Source organism: Maniola hyperantus, chromosome 22, assembly GCF_902806685.2.
Source record: "Maniola hyperantus chromosome 22, iAphHyp1.2, whole genome shotgun sequence".
Lineage (NCBI taxonomy): Eukaryota > Metazoa > Arthropoda > Insecta > Lepidoptera > Nymphalidae > Maniola > Maniola hyperantus.
Window position 1 is genome coordinate 1912900 of NC_048557.2, and position 24258 is coordinate 1937157.

Consider the following 24258-nt stretch of genomic DNA (forward strand, 5'->3'; position numbering starts at 1 on the left):
ATTTACCTACTCTAAAAGTTGAAAATACTAATTATTTGTTCATAAACACATATTTTTTTTGTGATGTGACCATAGATTCACAGTTTTCAGATCTTTTCTTTACATGTGCTATAAGACCTACCTACCTGCCAAATTTCATGATAGGTTTTCAGGATGATTTCTGTAGGTCAACGGGAAGTACCCTATATAGAAAGGTTGACAGACACGACAGACAGACGGACAGACAGACAGATAGACAGACAACAAAGTGATCCTATAAAAATCGTACGTCCTTATACAGGCAGTAACAGTTAACAGGTAGCAACCCTGCTTACTAGGTACATGATGTTGCAAAGTTTGTAATACAAGCGGAGTTTGTTCACACTAATTAGGTTAATAGACCGAACCATACGTCGACTCATCAATTACCGCACAGCACGTTAACTGTTATTAATTTATTGCTCGCATTGTATACCCGTTAACTTCACAATAATAGTTCAAGACTTCGTCTTATTTCACATTTCTTATACGCAATTCATTTTATGTTTAACCAGCTTCAAAATCGGGTGAATATGTTACTAATTAGGTATTGTATTTTTACAGTGCATCTTTGTAAGTTCTTGATAAATATTAATCTGAGTACCATATTTTGCTGGCACATCGTGGTTAATTCAATATTTAACTAATTATTCTCAGCGAAAGAATAGAAAGAACGAAAGAATCATTGTGTTCAATATTGTCATCCATAAAACATTTGCAACACTACAGGCTACAGCATAGCTACTACAATCCTGCACTAATTTGTAGAAACGAACAAAAAAGGACTTACCATTAGTTTTATTAATCCAATCAGCCAGATCTTCCTGCAATGGAAACAGCTGTCTCGCCTGCGAGTACAGAATCTTTTCCCTGTAGAAGTCCTCGTCATCTTCACACGGCGTTTGCGCTGCCAACGCGCAGTCTGCTCTTTCAAAACTACTAGACATCTTCCTATTCACTACTATATCCCCATGGCCTATCTGCCGTTCTTCCGGTTTCCCTTCAAAGGTACTTCTAACATATTCGAAAGCGTTGGTCCGTTCAAAGGCGTTGAAGATTCTGTCGTAGTTGCCGCTGAGTGGGCGGTCGAAGCTCTTGGATTCCTGATGGACTGGTGACGTCACCGACCAGGAGGCCCGGTTACCGATTGCTGTAGGTCCGCAGCGATAGTAAGCCATGGTGGCTTAACCTGTGGAAAAAGAGAATTGGTCTGTTAGTACCAGGATTTCATAAGAAGAAGCTGTCTGTTCTCGCAAATGAGCTGTTTTCTTTGTACTTAATTATCTATCGTACAAATAGCGCTCTCAAAAGTCTATTTGGATAAGAACATCGTATGTACATGGTAAGTAAGTAGCGGGTAACGTACCACGATAAATACTACGATTGTTTGTCAATATTTCGCCCCAGTTAAATTTGTATAAGTCACTAAATAAGACTAAAATCTAAATAATCCAATCCCCCGTCAAATAAAAATTTTATGTACCTAATATTTACCTAATTAATCAACCTTTATCAATAAAGAAATTCCTGAAATATTAAAATGAAAGACTGTTTGTTTGTAATCTAAAGACGGTCGTAAATCCTTATCACAGAGCAATGTTATCAATACTACAAGCATTAAGATTCAAACGGCTGCTTTAGGCAATTACTATGATGGGTTCTGTGACACCAATTTTAATGACTTTAGTTCTTTAATGAGATTCGTAGAGGATGCGGCGGCCTTGAGAGACAAATAAAGCCCTCACATCGTGACTAGTGATTTTGAATTAGACGCTATAAGGGCTCCCGAAGACTTCAGGCAACACAGCCGATGTTTGCTCGATAGTTGGAAATGAATAGAGCTACATTAATTAATTAAGGTTTAATTAATTTCTACACTTCCGTGGTTGACCGATCATGACTGATGAGACTCGGGGCATTAGGCCGATAGTAATTTCACGCGAAACATAAAAATCAATTTCTAAATATTATCTATTCATTCACTATTTTCTGGATTTATAGTAACCGTACACAACGTAGTACTTCCAGTTTATTGCCATTATTTTAGCTCAGTAAGTACCTACCTACCTACCTTTTTATCAATTTTGAAAAATAACATTTGATGAAGGGCAACTTGTGCCACTTATACTGTCAGGACTCTATGTGCAGCTCAATGCAACTTGGCTGCTAAATTAATTATAATTTGAATTAATTAATAATAATAATTGTAATTTTATTTAGTTACTAACATAGTTAATAAGTTCTTCTGTTACTAACACATTATGGATGAAACATCTGAAATAAAATAAATAATAATAATAATAATAAATTAAGTAATTAATTCTTTGACTAAAAAATTCAAATTCGTAGATTAATTTTTTTCTTTTTTTTTCTTTTTCTTTTTTATCTAAAATATAGTTAGTAGATACATATTGGCTACTGCTAATAAGGACTCCTTATTAGTAAGATAATAAAAGGTGTCGAAAAGGTTGCTTAATAAAGCTTATTTTACTGAAACCTTCAGTACCTATTTAGCAGCGTACAATAAAGTTTGTCAAATATTTGTAGTCTACGAGGACACTTAGGTAGGTACCTACTCAGGGAAGTTTTTCTAACAAAAACTAATGATGTGACGAAGGTTACTCGGCTGAGCATGTAATTATAATTACAAACGTGTAATTTGGACATCGTTTAGCTGTCGCTCAGGTTAGTCACAAGATTTGAATTTGAATTCGGTAAACGAGCAGCGATAAAAACTCAAATGCTAATGAGGATGATCATAATATTCCGTTCGAAACAATATGTTCAGCAAATTGAATGCTAGCTTAATTGTAAGGCTGCTATACTTACATACTATTTTTGTACATAATATCCTATTCAAATGCTAATGCAACCATGTCATGTTTGATGACTATATGGGCCTCATAATATAAGAAAGCTCAGTCACTTTGCGCGGGTGATGGCGAGAGGTATGCTTGTGATTTCTCCACGTGGTCAAATCATAAATGAGGAGATCCGTAGGAGTACCAGAGTAACCGACGTATCTCAACGGGTTGCGAAACTGAAGTGGCAATTAGCAGGATAGCAGGTTCAAATAACCAATAGACATTGGGGTCCCAAAGTTCTAGAATGGCGACATCACACCGGAAAGTGCAGCGTTTGAAGACCCTTTACAAGGATAGACGACATCAAACGAATAGCAAGGAGTCGCTGGATTCAGGCAGCGCAAGACCGTGGCGTGCAAACTGTAGAACCCTTCAAGAAGCCTTATGTCTATATAGCAGTGGACGTCTATCGGTTGATAATGATGATGATGCTTATGTGTATGGGTGTATGGGTTTAATAAAAAAAGCCATACTCCTTCCAGGTTAGCCCGCTTCCATCTTAGATCCGCTTTATCAGCATCAACACTTACCACCAGGTGAGATTGCAGTCAAATCGAAACCCATTTTTTTTTAAATATTATTTTATTTGAGTAAGCAATGAAAAGTTAGTTCCGCTGTTGTTAAATTTTTGATCTCCAAATTCCAATAACCAAATAGAATCGGAGGAAAATCTTCGCATGAAATTGAACTACATTGCTGATTTGTCATGCGAATTCGACGATAACAGTATCCACAGTAATACCTATTATCTGCGCACATCAACAGACAGAAATAAACCTGCCCAGAAGGAAGAAAGAAAGAAAGAATAATATGCCTGTCCGGTTATTTGGTAACTTTATACGATCTAACATCACTTGATAAAAGACATAGACACAATAATTCTGTAGATATACTATATTAGGTAGGTGCGACCTATAGTTTGCATTCTGGAAAGACCACTGAGGGAAAATATATTAGTCCCACGGGAAATCATTAAATTTTCTATATCTCTCACTAAGCTTGCTTGATATATTCCGGATAACTATACTTTCGAGAGTCTTGATATACATATATTATGAGCTACTACGTATTTCAATTCAGAAGACTATATCGGCAAGATATTATCGATTAGGTACGATACGATATTATATTATACGAATTTCGAAAATTCGTATAAGTATCGTTATGAACTTATCACATCCAAATGTATAAGGAATAAGAATATGAGTGCATATGTATAAAAGGAACAGAACCAGTTCTAAGATTGATATAACATTTCAAACAGGATGGCGCTCTTCTGAGTAGAAAGTTAGAAACCAACGTTTAACCGTAAATAAATATCTTAATCGAATGGGAGAACAGGAATTTCATGTCACGGGTAAGGCAGCTCGTAAAAGTATAATCGGACAATGGGCATTTATCTACCCGAAGCCTTTGGTAGGTATAACTGGTTAAGCTCTGGTAGCACGAACAGTCAACGACTGCGTCTTGTTTTGAGAGGTTTGTAAGACGTCCATTAGATTACACTACAAGTTCGCGTTCAATCAAATCTGTCACTCATGAGTGATGAAGGATTGATGGAGCAGAGAACTATTCAGATAACCATGAAAACATCAGCGATCGCATTAGACGGTAGATTCAGTCAATCACAGCAGTAACTTTGGCAAAATTGGCAGCAAAAACTACCGTTTAATCATTCAGACCTTGACGTCTACCTATTCTAGATGATTTAGCCATTGATTCGAAAGCATTTTTTTCGGTGGTTGGTGGAGATGAATTTATGAGTGGTAAATCAAAATCCGACGACTAAACTGGGGCACTGGGTCACCTCTTCGCTAATTCGTCCGCACTTTACCTTACAGGTAAGAAAGACGTTTAAAGAAATAACGACTCTTTTAGGACGCAATAAAATGCTTTTAGCTCGCACAGCGCTGTGGTCTAAAATTTAACAAACTCCTCTCTTTCTATCGCGTAGACGCATATTTCTCAATATATAAAAGGATTGACTCACTGACTGATCTATCAACGCAGAGCTCAAACCACTGGACGGATCGGGCTGGAATTTGGCATGCAGATAGCTATTATGACGTAGGCATCCGCTAAGAAAGGATTTTTGAAAATTCAACCCCTAAAGGGGTGAAATAGGGGTTTGAAATTTGTATAGTCCTTGCGGACGTACATTAGCTAGTCCTCTTATAAAATAAGATACCGCGAGCCGTCGTACGTTGTCTTAGGTATATTTCTCGGAGCCCGGTCTGATAAAATTCATCGACCCAAGCGTCCGTCGTCGTCATGCACTATACAATCTACAGTCTACACCCTTCCTCCACAAGTCATCTCGATTCGTTCCTGCCGTCACTTCCCGTCGTCACGCATAACTTCCGCCGCGCGTTAAGTGTAACCAGAGCTTTATTCCACAGCGTCTGGTAGGTAATAGGTATATAGGTAACTGGTTCCTGCGTATATGGAGCCTTAAACCCGAGCGGCGGAACAAAGCAGGGCGGGCACTGGCGGGCGACGGCCACATCACAGACCGACCATATAAGCCTCGTGCGTGAGAACAGTACGTGAGCTATGGAAATGTGATCTCAGAATACCGATCCAAACGTTCATGGAAAACTAGCTGATGCCCGCAACTTCAACCGAAAAGATTTAAGTTTTCAAAAATCTTTGAGTTTCTGCGATAAAAAGTTCAGGGTGCAACTGCAAGCAACAAATGTCAAAATAATTTCAGCGGTAGAGTCGTAATAAATAACAGACAGACACACTGACATTTACAATATTAATATCAAGAAGTATCTAATAGACCAACGGTATGGTTGATATAAACCATGATAGCTTAGTAGTTATGACTCGGTTCCTTACGAATGGGTCACGAATGTAAAATCGGTAAAGCACGTTTGTCATTTCTATGAAAACTTTTTTTTTCCTTTGTGTAATTTTTTTTAAATGAAAATATTGCAATAAAACTTAAAGCTAGCCTTATATAATTACTACACAAATCATAATGAAAACTTGTATGATAAAATTATTTGATTTCTGCTATCCATACCTATAAGCTGATCCATACCTAGAAGATAGAGTTTTCCCCTTCTCTTTATACAAACTAACTTCTTAGTTACTTGTTAAAAAATGATAGCACAATGCAAGTACCTATAGGCATGAAATATGAAATAACTAGCTGATGCCCGCGACTTCGTCTGCGTGGATTTACATTTTTCAAAATCCCGCGGGAACTCTTTGATTTTCCGGGGTAAAAAGTAGCCTATGTGTTAATCCAGGGTATAATTTATCTCCATTCCAAATTTCATCCAAATCCGTTCAGACGTTTTTGCGTGATGGAGTAACAAGCATTTAAACATCCAAACATCCAAACATCCACACTTTCACATATTTTATAATATTAGTAGGATATACAAATCGATATGCCCCAAATTGGGACAATATTCCGCGAAGCATTCCTCCGGCACGGAAATTTCATTTTCATGTCGACTCATCCAACAATTTCCCCAATACTTAAGTAATATCGGCACGCGACCAAATATAAAGCAGAAATAGATGGTACCTATACGAAAGAAAATCTTATTATAGGTACCTATTGGAAGCTTTAATCGCATTTCCTTGAGGCAGTAGATGTGAGGACGATTTTACAGGAAAACTTTCTTTGTTATCATTGCTTACTGATCGAGCATGTAGGAGTACTATTATGAGGGTATTTTCCAAGTTTTATGTGGTTCTGTTTGTGCCCAAAGTCTTATACAAACAAATGAAAAATAAGCTATAGTCCGCGACAGGTCGAAATGGCAATCGGAGTATGAGGCGGGGGAAACCCCACACACGCAGACCCGCACTTCTCCCGCGCTATCCCGCGCCAGGTTAGCGCAGGAGCTGTGCGAGTGCGTCGCGTACTTATAGGTAAGTACATTTTGTATTTAAAATTTTAATATACCTAATATATGCCTAATACCTACTTCTTGGTTAGAACTAGATTGCTTACCTAACACTAGTACCACATAAGCACACCATGGATGCTTAATATAAGTACCTCAAAATATATCCGAGTTCGTCTATTTGTATTTCATCATGGAAAATTGGTATCAATCACGCAATGTCAACGCACGCCCACGCGTGGGGTAATAAACCATCTACAAACTATGTGAAGGGGCTGACGAATGACGCCAATGAGTGTCGCCAATGTTGCTGCCAACTCCTCAACGTCAATCACCAGGGTACAACCAACACCATAGATTACAACAAAAGTAAGCACACTTACATACAAATTAGTCCTTTCTTGCTTTGGTAACAAAGATTGGTTTGCCTTGAAGATTTTCACTGATGGTGTAGAGGCTTTTGTGCGTAGAGCGACCCACGCGACCCTATGAATAGGTCAAGTTGAGCAGGCGCTAAGGTGGGCCTCAAAATCTCCATATACGCAAAGTCACAAACTGCGCTGTCTGTCCTTACGCTACTCAATTTAAAGGCCTAAAGGGCCAATATGGAAGGCTTAATTATTATTCAAACAATACAAATTAGGGTGTGGATTATGATGTAATTATAATAAAATGTATAAATGGGATTCAAACTAATGACGTAGGTACTTAGGTATATACATTAGCTTATAGCAGACCTAAAGGGCTAATAACATGTAAAGGATAAAATTAGTTTATGTTTCGATAAATTATATTAAAGTTCGAAGTTCTTAACGAAATTAATAATTCTTTACCTTTCAATAACTGATTATTTTTGTGAAATATAAAGATTGTTGGTGGCTGGATAATATTATAGAGCTTACCTACTAAGCAAATATCATTGTCCAGAATTTCCCTTAAGAAATAAAGATTTCAACAAAATAATCTTATTCGCCGAAGAACGCAACAATTCAAGTATGTTTACTTCTACTTTGGCTATATTAATCTAGGATTAAAAAATGTAAAAGAATTTGCGCCTTTCAACAAAAAAACATGTTCCTATGGCCTATGCATAATCATAACTTTTTTTTAAGTAAAGCAAAATAGATTATAGGACGATTGGCTTCTTCTTCTTCTGCAGTCGACGGTCATCTCAAATTCGGGCAACCCAAACCGCGTTATCGTGGGGGCTGTGCGGGTGTGCGGGACGTTCCCCCCCTGATTGCCATCTCGACCTGTCGTGTATTATATATCGCTCTTTATGCCTATTAAAGCAAACTACCACTACTAAGTTTAAAATTTTATACGAAAAATGCGCTCAAATTCTTTGGCGGCACCATATTTAATTGCTAATTAGCGAGGCTCCGTTTCCTCATTCCACTCGGAGTCCGTAGTACGTACTCGCCAGATAAGTGCGGGCAGCAAGTCGGCGGTCGCAGACAAAAGGAGTGCGTTGCTCCCGCCGGTGGCGACTAGCCTTAATTGGATAATCGCATTCACTCCTGCAGCCCGGGAACCCCTTAAGATGCCGGACAAGTCTAAGGAGCTGCTTTGTTATGAACGCGACGAATGACAAACCATATTTATCACTAGAGTTACTTAAACTGTACTTGTTTAAAACAAAACAATAAAGCTTCATTTACGCCACCAAGCCGATTATGAAAAACCGGCCAAGTGCGAGTCAGGCTCGCGCAATGAGGGTTCCGTACTACAGTCGTATTTTTTAGACATTTTGCACGATAATTCAAAAACTATGATGCATAAAAATAAATAAAAATCTGTTTTAGAATGCACAGGTGAAGACCTTTCATGTGATACCCCACTTGATATGATCTTACTTAGAAAATTGAAAATACTAGTTATTAGTTCATGACCACAATTTAATTTTTTTTTGTGTGATCTAACCCTAAATTCACGGTTTTCAGATTTTTCCCCAAATGTCAGCTATAAGATCTACCTACCTGCCAAATTTCATGATTCTATGTCAACGGGAAGTACCCTGCAGGTTTCTTGACAGACAGACGGACAGACAGACAGACAGACAGACAACAAAGTGATCCTATAAGGGTTCCGTTTTTCCTTTTGAGGTACGGAACCCTAAAAAACTGCATCTGTCAATGCTACAATTGCAATTGCTGTGACTAGTAGATTTTATAGTATTTTTGTTTCATCAATACACTTTAGCCAATAGCTAAAGAGTAACGGCCAATCAGAGGTGATTGCAATCGTCACACTGAAACTGTAATTTAGCCAAAGAGAACATTGTGTGACATTGCGGCATGCCAGAGGCTCTGTGCTAGAGGGCCGCGCATGGTACGATATTTATAATGCAGAAAGACGTGGCACTACTGAAAGCCACAAAGCAAAATAATAAGAAGAAGAAGAATGCAGAAAGATTCGTCGTGTTCTACAGCATGCTCTTGGCTCGACTAAATTAGACTGCATGCCGCATCACTGCAACTGAGCAAACAGCAAACTGGCTGCAAAAGGTTTCCGAACGTCGCATGTTGTTCCTCCGGCGTAAAATAGCCTTGATTCTATAAAATCTGACTTTGTTTTAGATCTGTACTATAATGTAGATTGGAAATTTCTTTCTTATTCCTATATTATATTAAATCCTTACCAATAAATTTCTAGGTGTCTTTTTGGTTTGTTTCAATAGGTATATATTCATTTGATAGGAAAGTGGTTGATTTGCATATGTATTATCAGAAGCGGCATATTGACTGCTGAAAAACACGCAATGTCATCATGTCATCGGTAACCATGGCAGAAACTTCGACCAAATGAAAAAATATTATAAATAACGGTTTGAGATTCGATTAGATTAGGTTATTCAGTTTTTTGTCTGTCTGACTGTCAAGAAACCTAGGTATAGGGTACTTCCCACTTACCGTTGATCTAGAGTTATGAAATTTGGCTGCTAGCTAGGTCTTATAGCACAAGTAAAGGAATAAATCCGACAACTCTGAATTTGTGGTTACATCACAAAAAAAATGTGTTCATGAACAAAATAATTAGTATTTTCAACTTTCAAAGTAAGATTTACACCTAGTGGGGTATCATGAAAGGGCTTTACCTGTACATTCTAAAAGAGATTTTTATTTATTTTTATGTTTAAATAGTTTTTGATTTATCGTGCAAAATATCGAAGAAATACGACTGTAGTCACTGTAGTACGGAACCCTCGGTGCACGAGTCCGACTCCCACTTGTCCGGGTTTCTTCACTACCAAGTTTAAATATCTTTGTTACAAACTTACAATCGCTTTAAAAGTAGCAACTATAGCAAGTCATCAATATAGCGTAACGCGATCGTATCTTAACTAGATGATCGTCTTAAGCGATTGTCAAGAGTCCTTATACCCCAGTCCTTTATGTGCGCTAGCATCAGCTCAATAGCCTACGTCCTGCGAGTCTTCTAGGTCGATGACCAGGCTTACTGCATCTATGTACCTACTCAGTACTTACTAGCTAGACATGGCATTCTCTTTTATAACAAAGAATATTTTGCAAAGAGCGACGGGACGCGGCGGACGATTTGGTTGCTGTTTCTATTTGGTAGGAAAATCATTCTGAAACCAGTGGAAGATTTTTATACTAACGGACGAACCGATTCATTTTAATCACAATACCGGTATAAATAACTGCGTAAGTTGTGATCATTTATCACGTTGCTATAATCGCTTAGTTCTTATTGTGGTTTACTGAGCTTTGTGCATCAGCATCTACCTTGGATCCCAAATTTGCAATGATGGCAGTTGTGTGCCAGAGATAAAGAGACGCATTGCGATGGCGAGAAATGCCATGATAGGATTAATTGGGATTTGTAAGAACAGAGGCATATCACTCAAAACCAAGACCCGTCTCGTTCGTGCATTACTCAATCTTCCCAATTTTTATGTATGGAGTAGAGACATGGACTATCAAAGCAAGAGAAAGGCAAAGAATAGATGTGTTCGAAATGTGGTGCTGGAGGCGGATGCTGACCGCCTGACGCGGTTGAACAGTGGCTCGCCGCCCGTGGCGGTCAGCCGCTTTTTCAACCGCGTCAGGCGGCAAGCCGCTAAGATGAACCGCCTGGGCGGCTAGTGCGTATAAGCACTAAGTCTCCGCTGTCCCTTCGTGTGCCGAAGCAAGTACCGAACGGGCGCCCTCCCGCGTTTCGGTCCATATAACCGCGAGGTTGGTGGGGCCATGGGAGGTGGTGGGTTGTCCCTTCATGTGCGAGTCCGACTCGCTCTTGACTGGTTTTTTGGTATCTAGAGTGATATTAGGCGACAAAACAAAAATGATAATTATTATAATAGTATTGTACGGGAGCGGTGTGCAGGCTCGACCGTACCAAAGGGGAGATCTCCCACCGAGCGGTTGGTTGTGCTCGGTAGCGCCAGCTGGGCCGACGTTTATGTCTTGAAACTTCTATATATAGTCCAGATTGCAGAAAACTCCGTTAGTGCGATTACTATCGGCGGTACATTTGTTCGGGACTACGTCATCGATTGAACAGCGCCATCTAGTTTCTATTGTGGTAACCGCCACAGTATGATCGCGTTCTAGTCATCTTATAAACGTAGCAACAAAACCGAGACGAGTGTGGCTTCCAGCCGAGAAGTTGGCTAGTCAGTAACTACTAACTACGTGTTTACATTAGCAACACGAGTGGATAGCTCGGTCGGGTTGCGCCATTGATGAGTGCGATCCGTCAATGGAGCGCCGAGCGCGCTTCCGCTGCTCCACGCTACCGCCATACCGCCCGCCCTTTCATTGGCATTCACTGATGACCCAAAAAGTAGACTCTAGCGATTTTAAGTTTCATAGTCGCATAGGTGTCCCGGCAGTTAAATAGTCGCGTCTGACCTACGATGCAAGTGCGAGCTCCTGCAGGTATTGTTCTTTCTTCGCGCTCAAGTACTGTGTACGAATGTAGCACTCATACTAATGCAGATGGCAGATGTGTTCCGCTCCCTCGAGTCATGCGCCCCGCTGACGCCTAAAAAATGCTATTGCGACGCGTCTTGCGGTCATACCGCCTTCTACAGACAATAATGATGGATGAAATCCCAGGTAAATAATATTTACGAAAAGTTTTCCGCAAAAAGATTTGATTTAGTAATGTCAAAAAGAATTATCATAATGATTTTCTCATAAAGATGCCACTTTATGAAACCAAACTAACAAAGAAAACTTTCGAGCAACAAATATAAAAGTTCAAAAGCTTTATTTATTAGGCTCCTTTCTTCCGCCTCTAACTTGGCGCCGCGGTCCACTCGCCGCCGGTATTGTGTACGGCGAACTTGCGCAAGCGAGCAAAACATACATAGTAAAGCTTATTCTCTCCTTACTAAAGCATTAGCAACACGGCCAGGGAGAGGCACATCCCCTTTGCTAAAGTTCCAGAGCATTGGGTCCAAAAAATATATGGCTGTCAACGTTATGAACGCACATTTCCTTAACCGTAAAATAATAAAAACCGGCCAAGTGCGAGTCGGACATGGTTAAGTATAGGTTAGGTATAACATGTGATTTATATAATAAACATTTTTCTTTCTTTCTTTCGTATGTATGACACCGACATCCATACTTCCATACTGATATTATAAATGCGAAAGTGTGTCTGTATGTATGTCTGTCGGTCTGTCTTTCTGTCTGTCTGCTAGCTTTTCACGACCTAACAGTTTAACCGATTTGATGAAATTTGGTACAGAGCTAGCTTACATCCCAGGGACGGACATAGTTTACTTTTATTCCAGAAAATCAAAGAGTTCCCACGGGATTTTTTAAAACCTAAACCCACGCGGACGAAGTCGCGGGCATCCTCTAGTTATAATAGAAATCTGACATGGCGTTCATTTCTGTGCTGCATCGTGGAGAGGAATTTTCATTTATCTTTTAATTTTTTATTTACGTATGTGTGAGTTTTTCCTAACCCTTTTGGAGATTTGTAGCTAAATGTCGAATTGCAATTTTCCCACGCATGGAAATCCAAAACTTTTGATACTGGAAAGCCATTGTCCACTCTTATACGTGTTACTTGATGGGTTGCAGCAACTTCACAATAAAGCAAGCTTTTATTTATTTACGCTCTATTTTTACGAGAAACCAGAGGCGCGGTGTTTACGCTAGCGCCTATTTTAGGATCACGAGCCTTAATTAGTGCAGCAAAGTTGCATTACTTTAGATAGAGTTTTCACCAATCCATACTAATCCTTATTCCATACTATTCCATGTTCCATACTATTCCATATTCCATACTAATATTATAAATGCGAAAGTGTGTCTGTCTGTCTGCTAGCTTTTCACGGCTACTCCGTTCAACCGATTTTAACAAAATTTGGTATAGAGCTAGCTTGCAATGCTTGCATCCCGGGGAAGGACATAAGCTAACTCTGATTTTTTATCCCGGAAAATCAGAGTTCCCACGGGATTTTTAAAAAACCTAAACCCACGCGGATGAAGTCGAGGGCATTATCTAGTCATTTATAAATAGTTATACGTTTCAATTAAAAGATTGCAGAAGTGCGTTGTGGAGTAAAATCCCCTGAGGAGAGTAGGAGTGAAACTTGCGTACATAGAGGTCTTGAAGGGTTTTTATGGTGTTGCGTAGTAGTGCAGGTGGCAGGTATGTATTGCTTGCTTTTTAGCATGTGTAGTAGCGGAGGGGCGGAGGGACAGTGCTGTTGCATAATAAACAGATTTATTTAGTTAACGCCAGCTTCTGTCCAACGACTGCATGTTTTACACGTGAAATGAATATCCTAGTGTAGGTACTTAGAGGTAAAACATAAAGACACAGAAACCTAATCCTCACAATGAAAGCGAACTGCGGTCGTCTGGCGCACATCGGTGGCGGTACGGAACCTATATTATATACCAATACCTATTTCATACATACATGCATCTTGCATAGATTAATCTCACACAAATTGAAATGCTTTCCTTGCATCAATAAATTACTGTTCACTTTTTTAGGGTTCCGTACCTCAAAAGGAAAAGCGGAACCCTTATAGGATCACTTCGTTGTCTGTCTGTCGGTCTGTCAAGAAACCTACAGGGTAGGTACTTCCCGTTGACCTAGAAATGCATCATGAAATTTGGCAGGTAGGTAGGTCTTATATCAGACATTAGGGGAAAAAATCTGAAAACCGTGAATTTGTGGTCACATCACAAGAAAAAAAATTAAAATGTGTTTTGAACAAAAATTTGTATTTTCAACTTTCAAAGTAAGATAACTATACCAAGTGGGGTATCATATGAAAGGGCTTTACCTGTACATTCTAAAACAGATTTTTATTTATTTTTATGCATAATAGTTTTTGATTTATCGTGCAAAATGACGAAAAAATACGACTGTAGTACGGAACCCTCAATGCGCGAGCCTGACTCGCACTTGGCCGGTTTTACTTCACGTCTTGCAGCGATTTTCCAAAGAACGTGTACCTAATTGCGATTTCTATCCGTCCGTCGCCCGTGGTAGATCGGTACCTACCTACCTACTACATATTAATATTAATCTTCGCGGAGATACATTTTCTTTCTACTCACTAATAATAATGGTCCAAGATCCCAGTGTCGCCAGACGTTACTTATATTCTGAGAAACAAGCTAGAGTCTGGACGGCCAATTAAATTTTTTCTCAAAGTCTGAGTAGGGATATCTACTCGTGTGGTCTGAGTGCTGATTATTATGTTTGTTTTACAGAATATTGTTCATTATTTTAGTGTCTACTTCAATAATGTTTTTAAGTATAAGTCCCGCAAATTGCTATTGCGCTGGAACCATGTCTCATTAACATCGGAATGACGTCATTTTGACGTTATTTGACGTATGTTTAAGTAAAAATATACCATCAGCTTGAAACTTCAGTCTAGTGCTGACGTCACTAAAATTGCGGTCACGCGCATTAGCAATTTGCGGGACTTATAGGTATCTTAAGCAGTTAATACCTTTATGGATTGGCCGTCATGGGCACAAGCTAGCAATTCTTTTTTTTTTTTTTTTTTTTTTTTTTCAATTAATAGATATAGCGAGCAAACGAGCAGGCGGGTCACCTGATGTTAAGTGATTACCGCCGCCCATGAACATTTGCAGCACCAGAGGAGCCGCCGATGCGTTGCCGGCCTTTTAGGAATTTGTTGGTCCGCCCCTTGAATAACCCCATGTTATAATCTATTATATAAGCAATTACGCATAAGTTAATATCACTACTTTATTCTACACATTTTGTTTCTCAGAAAATAAGTAAGTCTGGCGGTCCTGGGATCTTGTTATATACTACCTACCTGTGCTGCCTGCCTACTTATTTTATTACGCACTACTTATTCTCCACCTTTTTACTACTTAAAATCGGAATCAGGTTGTGAAAATTTATATTATCTTCATATTTCCTTTTAAAGTTTTTATAACGCAAGTAAGAATATCGTAAGTCGTAACACAAAATAAAAATAGTGTAATACCTATGGTACCCTATCCAGTTTACGTAATTTTAACTAAACTATTGTTGAAATACATCGCTAATAATAATTTTGTAACGTTCAAACAACATGAGAATGAATGTTTCAATGAAAAAACGTTTATTATCTATTTAAATGACTTATTCGTTGCGTTTGAAATATTTTTAAATCCTCTGCACGTTTTATGATTTTTTGTACATTACTGTATTATACAATCATCCATACTTACTTAATTATTATAAATGCAAAAGTGTGTCTGTCTGTCTATATGATAGCCTTTCAGGGCTCATCCGCTCAACCGATTTTGACAAAATTTTGTATAGCGATAGCTTACATCCCGAGGAAAGACATAGGCTAATCAAAGAAAATCAAAGAGTTTCTACGGAACTTTTAAAAACCTCAGCCCACGCGGACGATGTCGTGGGCATCATCTAGTAAGTAAGTCTCATGTATTTAGGTATTCTGTGATACGTAATAATAACTATCTTAAATTTTTACGTAAAGTTAGCGATTACCATCAGACTTCCACATTTACGATAATAGACACCAATAAAGCGATAGTTTTGAATTTTAGAATGTTTTTAACGTAATTACTTACGTAATCGTTGGGAGCTTTGCACTCGAAATTGTAGACGAGTATATGTACCTATACCTAGGATAAGTCCAATTTCGAGAAAGAGGTCAGCCGCCAATCGAACTTGGCTGGGCAGCGTTCGCGCAAAGCTTCGAGATGTCTTCTTGTCCTCCTTTTCCAAATTCCTCACACCTCAGTGCTTGAAGACAAAAGTCTTCGAACAGTGCGCGTTCCCAGTGATAACATAATATGAATCGAGACATGGTCGCTATGTGCCTCATAAGAAAAGCTCAGTTACTCAGTGATCGATGGAGAGCGCTATGCTTGAAGTTACTCTACTTGATCGAATCGCAAATGATGAGATCCGCAGGAGAACTAGAGTAACAAAAAGAGGATTCGTGAAAATTCAACCCCTAAGGGGGTGAAATAGAGGTTTGAAATTTTCGCCGCGAGCAAAAGCAAGTAGGTATATTATATTCTACTAAAAACTTCTCAGTGGAAGGCCGACAGTAAATTTTACAAGGTAGGTATACTTTCCAAAAAGAATGTAGTTACATGACTTCTAGATTTCAAAAAATATGTTTTACTTGAAGACAGATTATACAATAGAGGTTACATGGAAAGCTGTCCACACACTTTACAAGTAGGTAGGTAGGTACATAGCAAATATAGCTTATTTCTCACAGAACTTGTTTTAAGTCGTGATTTATTGCACAAATTGCCTTAATTTATATTATGTTTTATTTTAAGTTTATGTATGAACGTTACATCATCTGGTCTTACCGTCCTAGCCATGTGTGGGCAGATATATGGTTTTCCTACATCTGCGACGCTATCTACGCCAACATTATGAAGAGGTAAATCCTGTAAGTTTGTTTGTTGCTATTAAAATATCTCTTTATCTGATCCGCTTGGTTTGATTGGCTTCTATGGTCTTCTCACCACTAATAGTGAGTGTCACTGTCAGCCAATCGTCCAGATTGCGATCATCTAACTATAAGCTACAAACCACGGTGGTAGGCCGTTTGGAACTCCAAACATAAACTTAATATTTAGCTATGATTGATCATTTCGGCCCAAAAAAGTGAAACAAATTACGAAAAATTTGTTGATGTAGAAGACCGAGAAGACCTTTATTTTAAATTAAAATGGCGAGCAAACGAGCAGGCAGGTCACCTGATGTTAAGTCATTACCGCCGCCCAAGAACGTTTGCCGCCCTATTAGGAATTTGTTGGTCCGCCCCTTGAATAACCTATTGTAATCTAATGGGAACACCGCCGAAGAGAGTTGATTCCACAGTTTGCGTGGAAAAAAGGAACTGGCACAACGAGCGGTCGATGTGCACCAGACACCCAGGTGGTGAGGCTGAAATTGTTTGCGGTGGCGTGCGGTGCCGTTGTAGAAAAAAGAGGGTGGAACGAGATCAAACAACTCTTCAGAGCACTCCCCATTATAGAGGCGATAGAACACGCAAAGAAATATTGGCCTTAGGTAGGTAGGTAGCTGCTATTTTACTGGTCTGTGCTGCCATACTGCTTCCAAGGTGGTGAACCATTGTAGATCAGAGACCGTGCCGTAATAATCAAGATCATAACTTGAATAGAGATGAACATAAAATCTAAAGTACTACCCGTGCGCGATAAGTTGAGACTCGCCTGGAATGCAACCCTCCGCCCGCTTGCCCTGTAACTTCCCCTCAAGCTCCCGTGTTGTACTGTAGACAACGCCATTTTTTTAACATCTTAGTCTCGTACTTGCTTACGTCACGCAACGACGACGCGCTCCGATTTTTGTCTACAGTACAACCACGCGTCTGTGGCGTCACCGCCCCCCAGGTCTCAACTTATTGCGCACGAGTAGTACTTGTCTATAAGGACTAGCCACTCTAGTGTGGATAATTGGCTTAATATGGTGATGGCGAAAGGATAATTAAAAGAAGATATTATAATCTAAACGAAATCGCGTGTGGTGGCTTGTCGGACTTTTTGCTAAGACGAAGATCCTTGGCTCCAATTAAACAGATGGCCGACACTTTTTTCGAATGATTTAGCGTAAATTTTAATTAATAGCCGTGGGAGGCTACTGGAATGGAAATAAGTGCAGACTTAACTTTTTTTTATTTAACATGTTTAGCGAAGTAGTATAACTCAGAAATCTAAATATATAAAAGGAAAAGTTGACTGACTGGCATGACTGACTGATCTAACGACGCACAGCTCAAACTACTGGGCGAATAGGGCTGAAATTTGGCATGCAGATAGCTCAAGATAGCTATTATGACGTAGCCGCGTGACTTCCGCTAAGAAAGGATTTTTGAAAATACCCTTAGGGGGTAAAATAGGGGTTTGAAGTTTATGTAGTCCACGCGGATGACGTCGCGGGCATAAGCTAGTGTTTGGATGGAATTAGTTATTAAGTACATATTATAAACTCGTATGAAATAAAGTAGGTAAATATCCAACTTGAAAACTAATTACCATCACGTATATATTATTATTACTAGCTTATGCTCTCGACTTCGACCGGGTGGACTACACAAATTTCAAACCCCTATTTCACCCCCACGGGGTTGAATTGTCAAAAATACTTTCTTAGCGGATGCCTACGTCATAATAGCTATCTGCATGTCTTTCAGCCCGATCCGTCCAGTAGTTTGAGCTGTGCGTTGATAGATCCAGTCAGTCAGTCAATCAGTCACCTTTTCCTTTTATATATTTAGATATAGACTTACCTAATTCAGAGTAAGTTTATCCCTATTTAATAGTAAAACAATTTTTTTTGCACCTTAAAGATGGACATAGACAAAAATAAAATGGAAAATTGAGTTATTTAATCGGAATCTTTCGTCCACCCAGGTACGTAACGTACCGTACGTTACTTGTGTTTTATTATTTATGTCGTTGTATTTGTGAGTATCCAAAAAAGGAGCTTCCTAATTAGTCGAAGTCGTTAAGATGCCTATTTCCGCACATTGACGTTTATTTTCTATCGCTATCTGCCATCGGCGGCTGAAAGTTGTAAAACACTCTGGTATCTAAGCCAATTAAAAACGGAAAACTCCCGCGCTATCTGACAAACGAAGCCTCACATTTATTGTATTATCTGAGTCTGCTATTTCGAACAAAAGATTAACTTTCAGACATGAAGCAAAAGATCAAAGAGTCCAAGCTTTATGAATAAACTAGCTTATGCTCGCGACTTCATCCGCGTGGACTACACAAATTTCAAACCCTCACGGGTTGAATTATCAAAAATCCTATTTCACCCCCTCAGGGGTTGAATTATCAAAAATCCTTTCTTAGCGGTTGCCTACGTCATAATAGCTATCTGCATGTCAAATTTCAGCCCGACCCGTCCAGTAATTTGAGCTGTGCGTTGATAGATCAGTCAGTCAGTCAATCCTTTTATATATTTGGAAGACTTCTCAAATTGCAAGCTCGTTACAATTAGTATTCGAGTCTTGGCAAATTTAATATTCCTTAGTTAATTTGAGTTCATTCATGAAAATCTGAAGGCGTAAGAGACAGGTTCCGAGTCCAAATTCTGGCTGGATCAAGTTGAAAAAGCTTCGGCGTGATTCTGCATGTTTAAAATAATATTATGGAGAGACTTCAATCTGAAACGCTCGTGTAAGAAAGAGTTAAATGCTCATGGCAACCCTCGTACGGAAGAAGGTTGCATTTTTAGGCCACCTACAACGAGAATTCATCTACAGATTTCCATGGTTGATCCTCGAAGGTGAAAGAAGGAAGTGGTTCGATGATATTATAAGTAAAGCCGACATAATTACTTGAAAATGAAGAAAATTGCGCATTATGTACCGCAAAAGTTTTCTCCGCCTGACAGCCGAGCGTCAGTTAGAGCTAGCGCGCACCACGGTAAATTTCTGTACGTTTTTTCCGTAAAATCTATGAACTATAGGACTACATAGAAGCACGCGCACTACGGAATCAATGTCACACGGGATTTTAATTGATTTAAATTCGAATTTACGGATTTTAAAACGCACCGCAACCCGCCGCACCGCAGTGCGTACTCTCTCTTGATGGGGCCGCATGATGATGCAGATCCCGCAAGGAAACCGGATACGTTAGTTAGGAGTTGTACAACCTGCTAAACAGCATCGTCACTTATCATCAGGTAACACACACAGATAACAGCAAAAGTTTAGTTGGTGTTAAAGTTATTTGAAGTAAAATAAAACTCAAAACACGTTCAAGACTCTTTTAGCATAAAATACGGCGTCTAAAATAGTACAAGTTGCCTCATACGACCTAAAACCCTAATACACAAGCACCTACAGTACGCGGCAGAAAATAATGTACATCGACCTTTATAGGAAGATAGCGGATTTGTAGAGCATTGTCTCTATCGTTGAGACCGACAAAACGTCACATAGGTATGAGTGACAGAGACAAGGCTCTACAAAGCCGAAATGTCATTCTAAAGGCCGATGTAGTAGATTATTTTCTGCCGCTTACTGTACTGATCAACAATACGCAATAAAGAAGTTGATTGTTTCCATACTAAATCCCGGTCGACCGTCGCCGCTCGTGGTTTCCATGAGCCACTAACTCAATGTATGTAAATCGGCCGATTACGATTGTCACCCAATCGAGTCGTGACTCGACTAGCTGACGACTAACGACTGACTACACATGGTTGTCTACTTTCTTGTGGAAAAGAAACACAAAAGTTTTTTCCTAACGGTTCATCTTTAACGGTAGGGACGAACCTTGGCCAAAGCCTCCCACCAGACAAAATAGGATAATTATTAACAAAGATATTTATGTATTTAAAAAGATTAAGTAACAGAGATAAGAGCACCAATCGCCAGAAAAGATCACGTATAGGAAAGGTCAGCCAAATCAATCGTCTATTAGATAGGTAATGCATGATAACCGAGGACTCAAAATGGATTGGCATTATATATATATATATATATATATATATATATATATATATATATATATAATAAAAATAATATATATATATATATTATTTTTATTCAGATACAAGTTAGCCCTTAACTGCAATCTCACCTGGTGGTAAGTGACGATGCAGTCTAAGATGATAGCGGGCTAAACCTGGAAGGGGTATGACAGTTGTAGGGGTATAATTGTAATTTACGAGAACAATAAAAATATACCTATCGAGTGTGTATGAGAGAGTGTGTGTTCTTCTGAAGTAATCGCAGTCACCAAGATCTACTTAGATAACATCTAGGTAATAGAGTAAGAAAACGAAAAGACAAACTTCGCTTATCTAGTTCAAGACCTCAGAGTCCATACTCTAACAATAGAAAAAGTAGTTAAGTACTTACTAAAGAAATGGCTTTGAGCTGTTGTTCTTTTAGGGTCGCAATTACTATTGAAAAGAAAGAATAGCTATCTGGTATACAACTACTGGGCGATGGAGAGAGCTATGCTTGGAGTTTCTCTACGTGATCAAATCAGAAATGAGGAGATCCGTAGGAGAACTAGCGTTACCGACATAGCTCAACGGGTTGCGAAGCTGAAGTGGCAATGGGCAGGGCACATAGTTCATACATCCGATAGACGTTGGGGTCCCAACGTGCTGGAATGGCGACCTCGCACCGGAAGACGCAGCGTTGGAAGACCCCCCACTACGTGGACGGACATCATACGTGTCGCAGGGAGCCGCTGGATCCAGAAGCCGCAAGACCGTGACGTGTGGAAGTCCCTACAAGAGACCTATGTCCAGCAGTGGACGTCTATTGGTTGATGATGATGATATAACTACTAGCAGCCCTAGTTAACAGATTAAATATACTTAACCAGACAACTTGTCTGACCTCGCTGAAGTTTTATTAATACGTAACTAATTGATCGAATTCAATTTAATGTACGCTGCAGTACAGTGTGACTTTTATTAATTGACATGTACTTAAATTAAGTGGTATTGTTCAATAATGTTTTGCGCGGTACTTAACCAGTACTTAACGGGCATTAATAAAGTTAAAGTTAATCTACAAGGTTATCATTGATTAATAACACTCAATGTTAATTTTAATTGAAAATTAATTGGCATATCGTTTTAATTTTATAATTGCTTTTTGTTTAGACCGGTGATAGGCACGGCCTTAATCTTGTTTCGAATACCTACCTCAAACCTCAAATGAGCTAACCAACAAAATATAAATAGGTTTCAAAATTCTTTTCTTCAGTGTAAACAGGTGAAACAGGCGTGATGTCACAGCTGAAGACAGGCGTGAAGTAGGACATACCTACGCATGCAATGAATACTTATAATAATTTTTAGGTAGGGTTACCATCTAATAAAAAAAACCGGCCAAGTGCGAGTCAGCCTCGCGCAATGAGGGTTCCGTACTACAGTCGTATTTTTTCGACTTTTAAATTCACGGTTTTCAGATTTTTCCCCAAATGTCAGCTATAAGATCTACCTACCTGCCAAATTTCATGATTCTAGGTCAACGGGAAGTACCCTGTAGGTTTCTTGACAGACAGACAGACAGACAGACAACAAAGTGATCCTATAAGGGTTCCGTTTTCCTTTTGAGGTACGGAACCCTAAAAAGTAAGTAATTAAAAAGCTACAAAACCCGACTGCTAATACCTACTGCTAATAGTAACTGGTAACTGAAAAGCAAAAAAACAAGCTTTGCATTCTATTAAATAGAAATTGAAAAGGTCATAAACATAGATATGAGAAGTGGGGGCATTAGGTACGTCTTAGCCAACTATCTACTTACGACTGCTAAGAATAAAGACTGACTTATTCGTATTTTGTAACGAACTCAAAAGAATCGGGAATTAGGTTTCCCTGATGAAAACAAAAGTAGGTAACTAATATATCAACATATTTTCACATACAGAAGAGTGGAGAGATTTTTTTTTAAATAAAGAATATTAGCCATCTTAAATGACTAACCCTTTCCTCTCCAACTAAGCGTAAAGCTTGTGCTAGGAGTAGGTACGACAATAGTGCAACGGGCGGGGTTTGAACCGTCGACCTTTCGGTTTTCTGTCCACTCCTGTACCCGTTGAGCTATTGGGCTCTTGGAATAGGCCATCTTCTTAGCAAGCGCGCTCCATCTTAGGCTGCATCATCACTTGCCACCAGGTCTGATTGCAGCCAAACGCTAGTCTATAAATTTAAAAAAAACCTTTACTTTGTTGTTTTTTCAACTGGCGCAAGGTGCCTTGCATATCCGTGTGTTTAGAAGACTCCTTAGCATTCAGCGTCGCTCTCCAACCGGCCCCACTCGTTACGCATTTAGCGTCGCTTTCGTTTCCAGTTTCCCCCATATTGCACTTTTTTACACATTACCAGAACATTTGCGTCACTCTACCATTCTTTATTTTATCAAATCCCCATATTTGGGATGACACGTAAGCTTTAACTTTTGAGATTGATCACTCAATCGAAGGGAGTGTCCTAAAAACCCACTTATTGCGTCACTAATCGCAATTATCTCACTGCCGTACCCATTCTCATTTTAAGAAGACTAGGTACATACCAATGGTTTGGTTTAGTTAATTGCGGTCTTTTCGCAACAGAGAAAAGCCGGCGAGTTACCGGCTACTTTTGTTTGTCAAGACCACCATCCGTTTCTTGTGTTACTTTTTGCGTGATAACTTACTCATCTTGCCGACGAGTAGACTGTATGTCTATAAGTTGCATTTTCACGACTTAATCGCTGATGATATGGCACAAGATTAACAGCTTGAATCAAAATGATACTTAGGTTAAAAAGGTACTTTTATCTCAAAACTATTAATTGCAAGGGACATAGTAACAAAAAATACATTCTCACTATTCTTGTAGGTACACTATGTGGATGAAGTCGGAAGCAACAGCTGACTATATTAGGTATATATCATCGTCATCATCATCATCAACCAATAGACGTCCACTGCTGGACATAGGTCTCTTGTAGGGACTTCCACACGCCACGGTCTTGCGCCGCCTGTATCCAGCGGCTCCCGCAGCGGCTTAGGTATATATATTTGGGAATAATAATACCATGTTGTACAATTTTTAAGCTCTAACATAAATAAGCCAAGCTTTTAAGCTTCCAAGCCACACAAATAGCATCGGAACTGTGGTAATTGGAGCTATAAACTATCTGAACAAGCCGTCAACACGGCGTCGGTGTAGACGTCGAGTGTAGAGGTGTAATCAAAGGCACTCCGGAGGTGTTAATTACCTGAACTTTACGATCGCAATGTCGCCAGTTAATCTTATGATTTGCGCTAATTGGAAACGTATGTTTATTACATCTTGTTTAATACGAAACAGACTTAAGTACACACTATAAATAAAATTCGGGTATGTTTTATTTAATTAAGTACTTAAATAGCAGACTTGTATGAATTGTGGTATTTGTGCTAAAGGTATCATAAAGAAAGCAGTCATTCCACGTGTGATGAAAAAATGTACGCGTGACAATAATTACCTAATAAAATATGTTGGTCACA

At 39.1% G+C, this 24258-nt stretch overlaps 1 protein-coding gene across 3 annotated transcripts in view; it reads right to left on the minus strand.

Moving 5' to 3' along the window:
• The window catches only part of LOC117992995 (GAS2-like protein 3), a 101546-nt gene that overhangs the window by 24029 nt on the left and 53259 nt on the right, over positions 1 to 24258 (minus strand). For all 3 annotated transcript variants that reach the window (XM_069506131.1, XM_069506130.1, XM_034980738.2), the window contains one exon: positions 809 to 1207. In XM_069506131.1, coding sequence (XP_069362232.1) covers positions 809 to 1196 — 388 coding nt within the window. In that variant the 5' untranslated portion in view covers positions 1197 to 1207. The remainder of the gene's footprint in view (positions 1 to 808; positions 1208 to 24258) is intronic.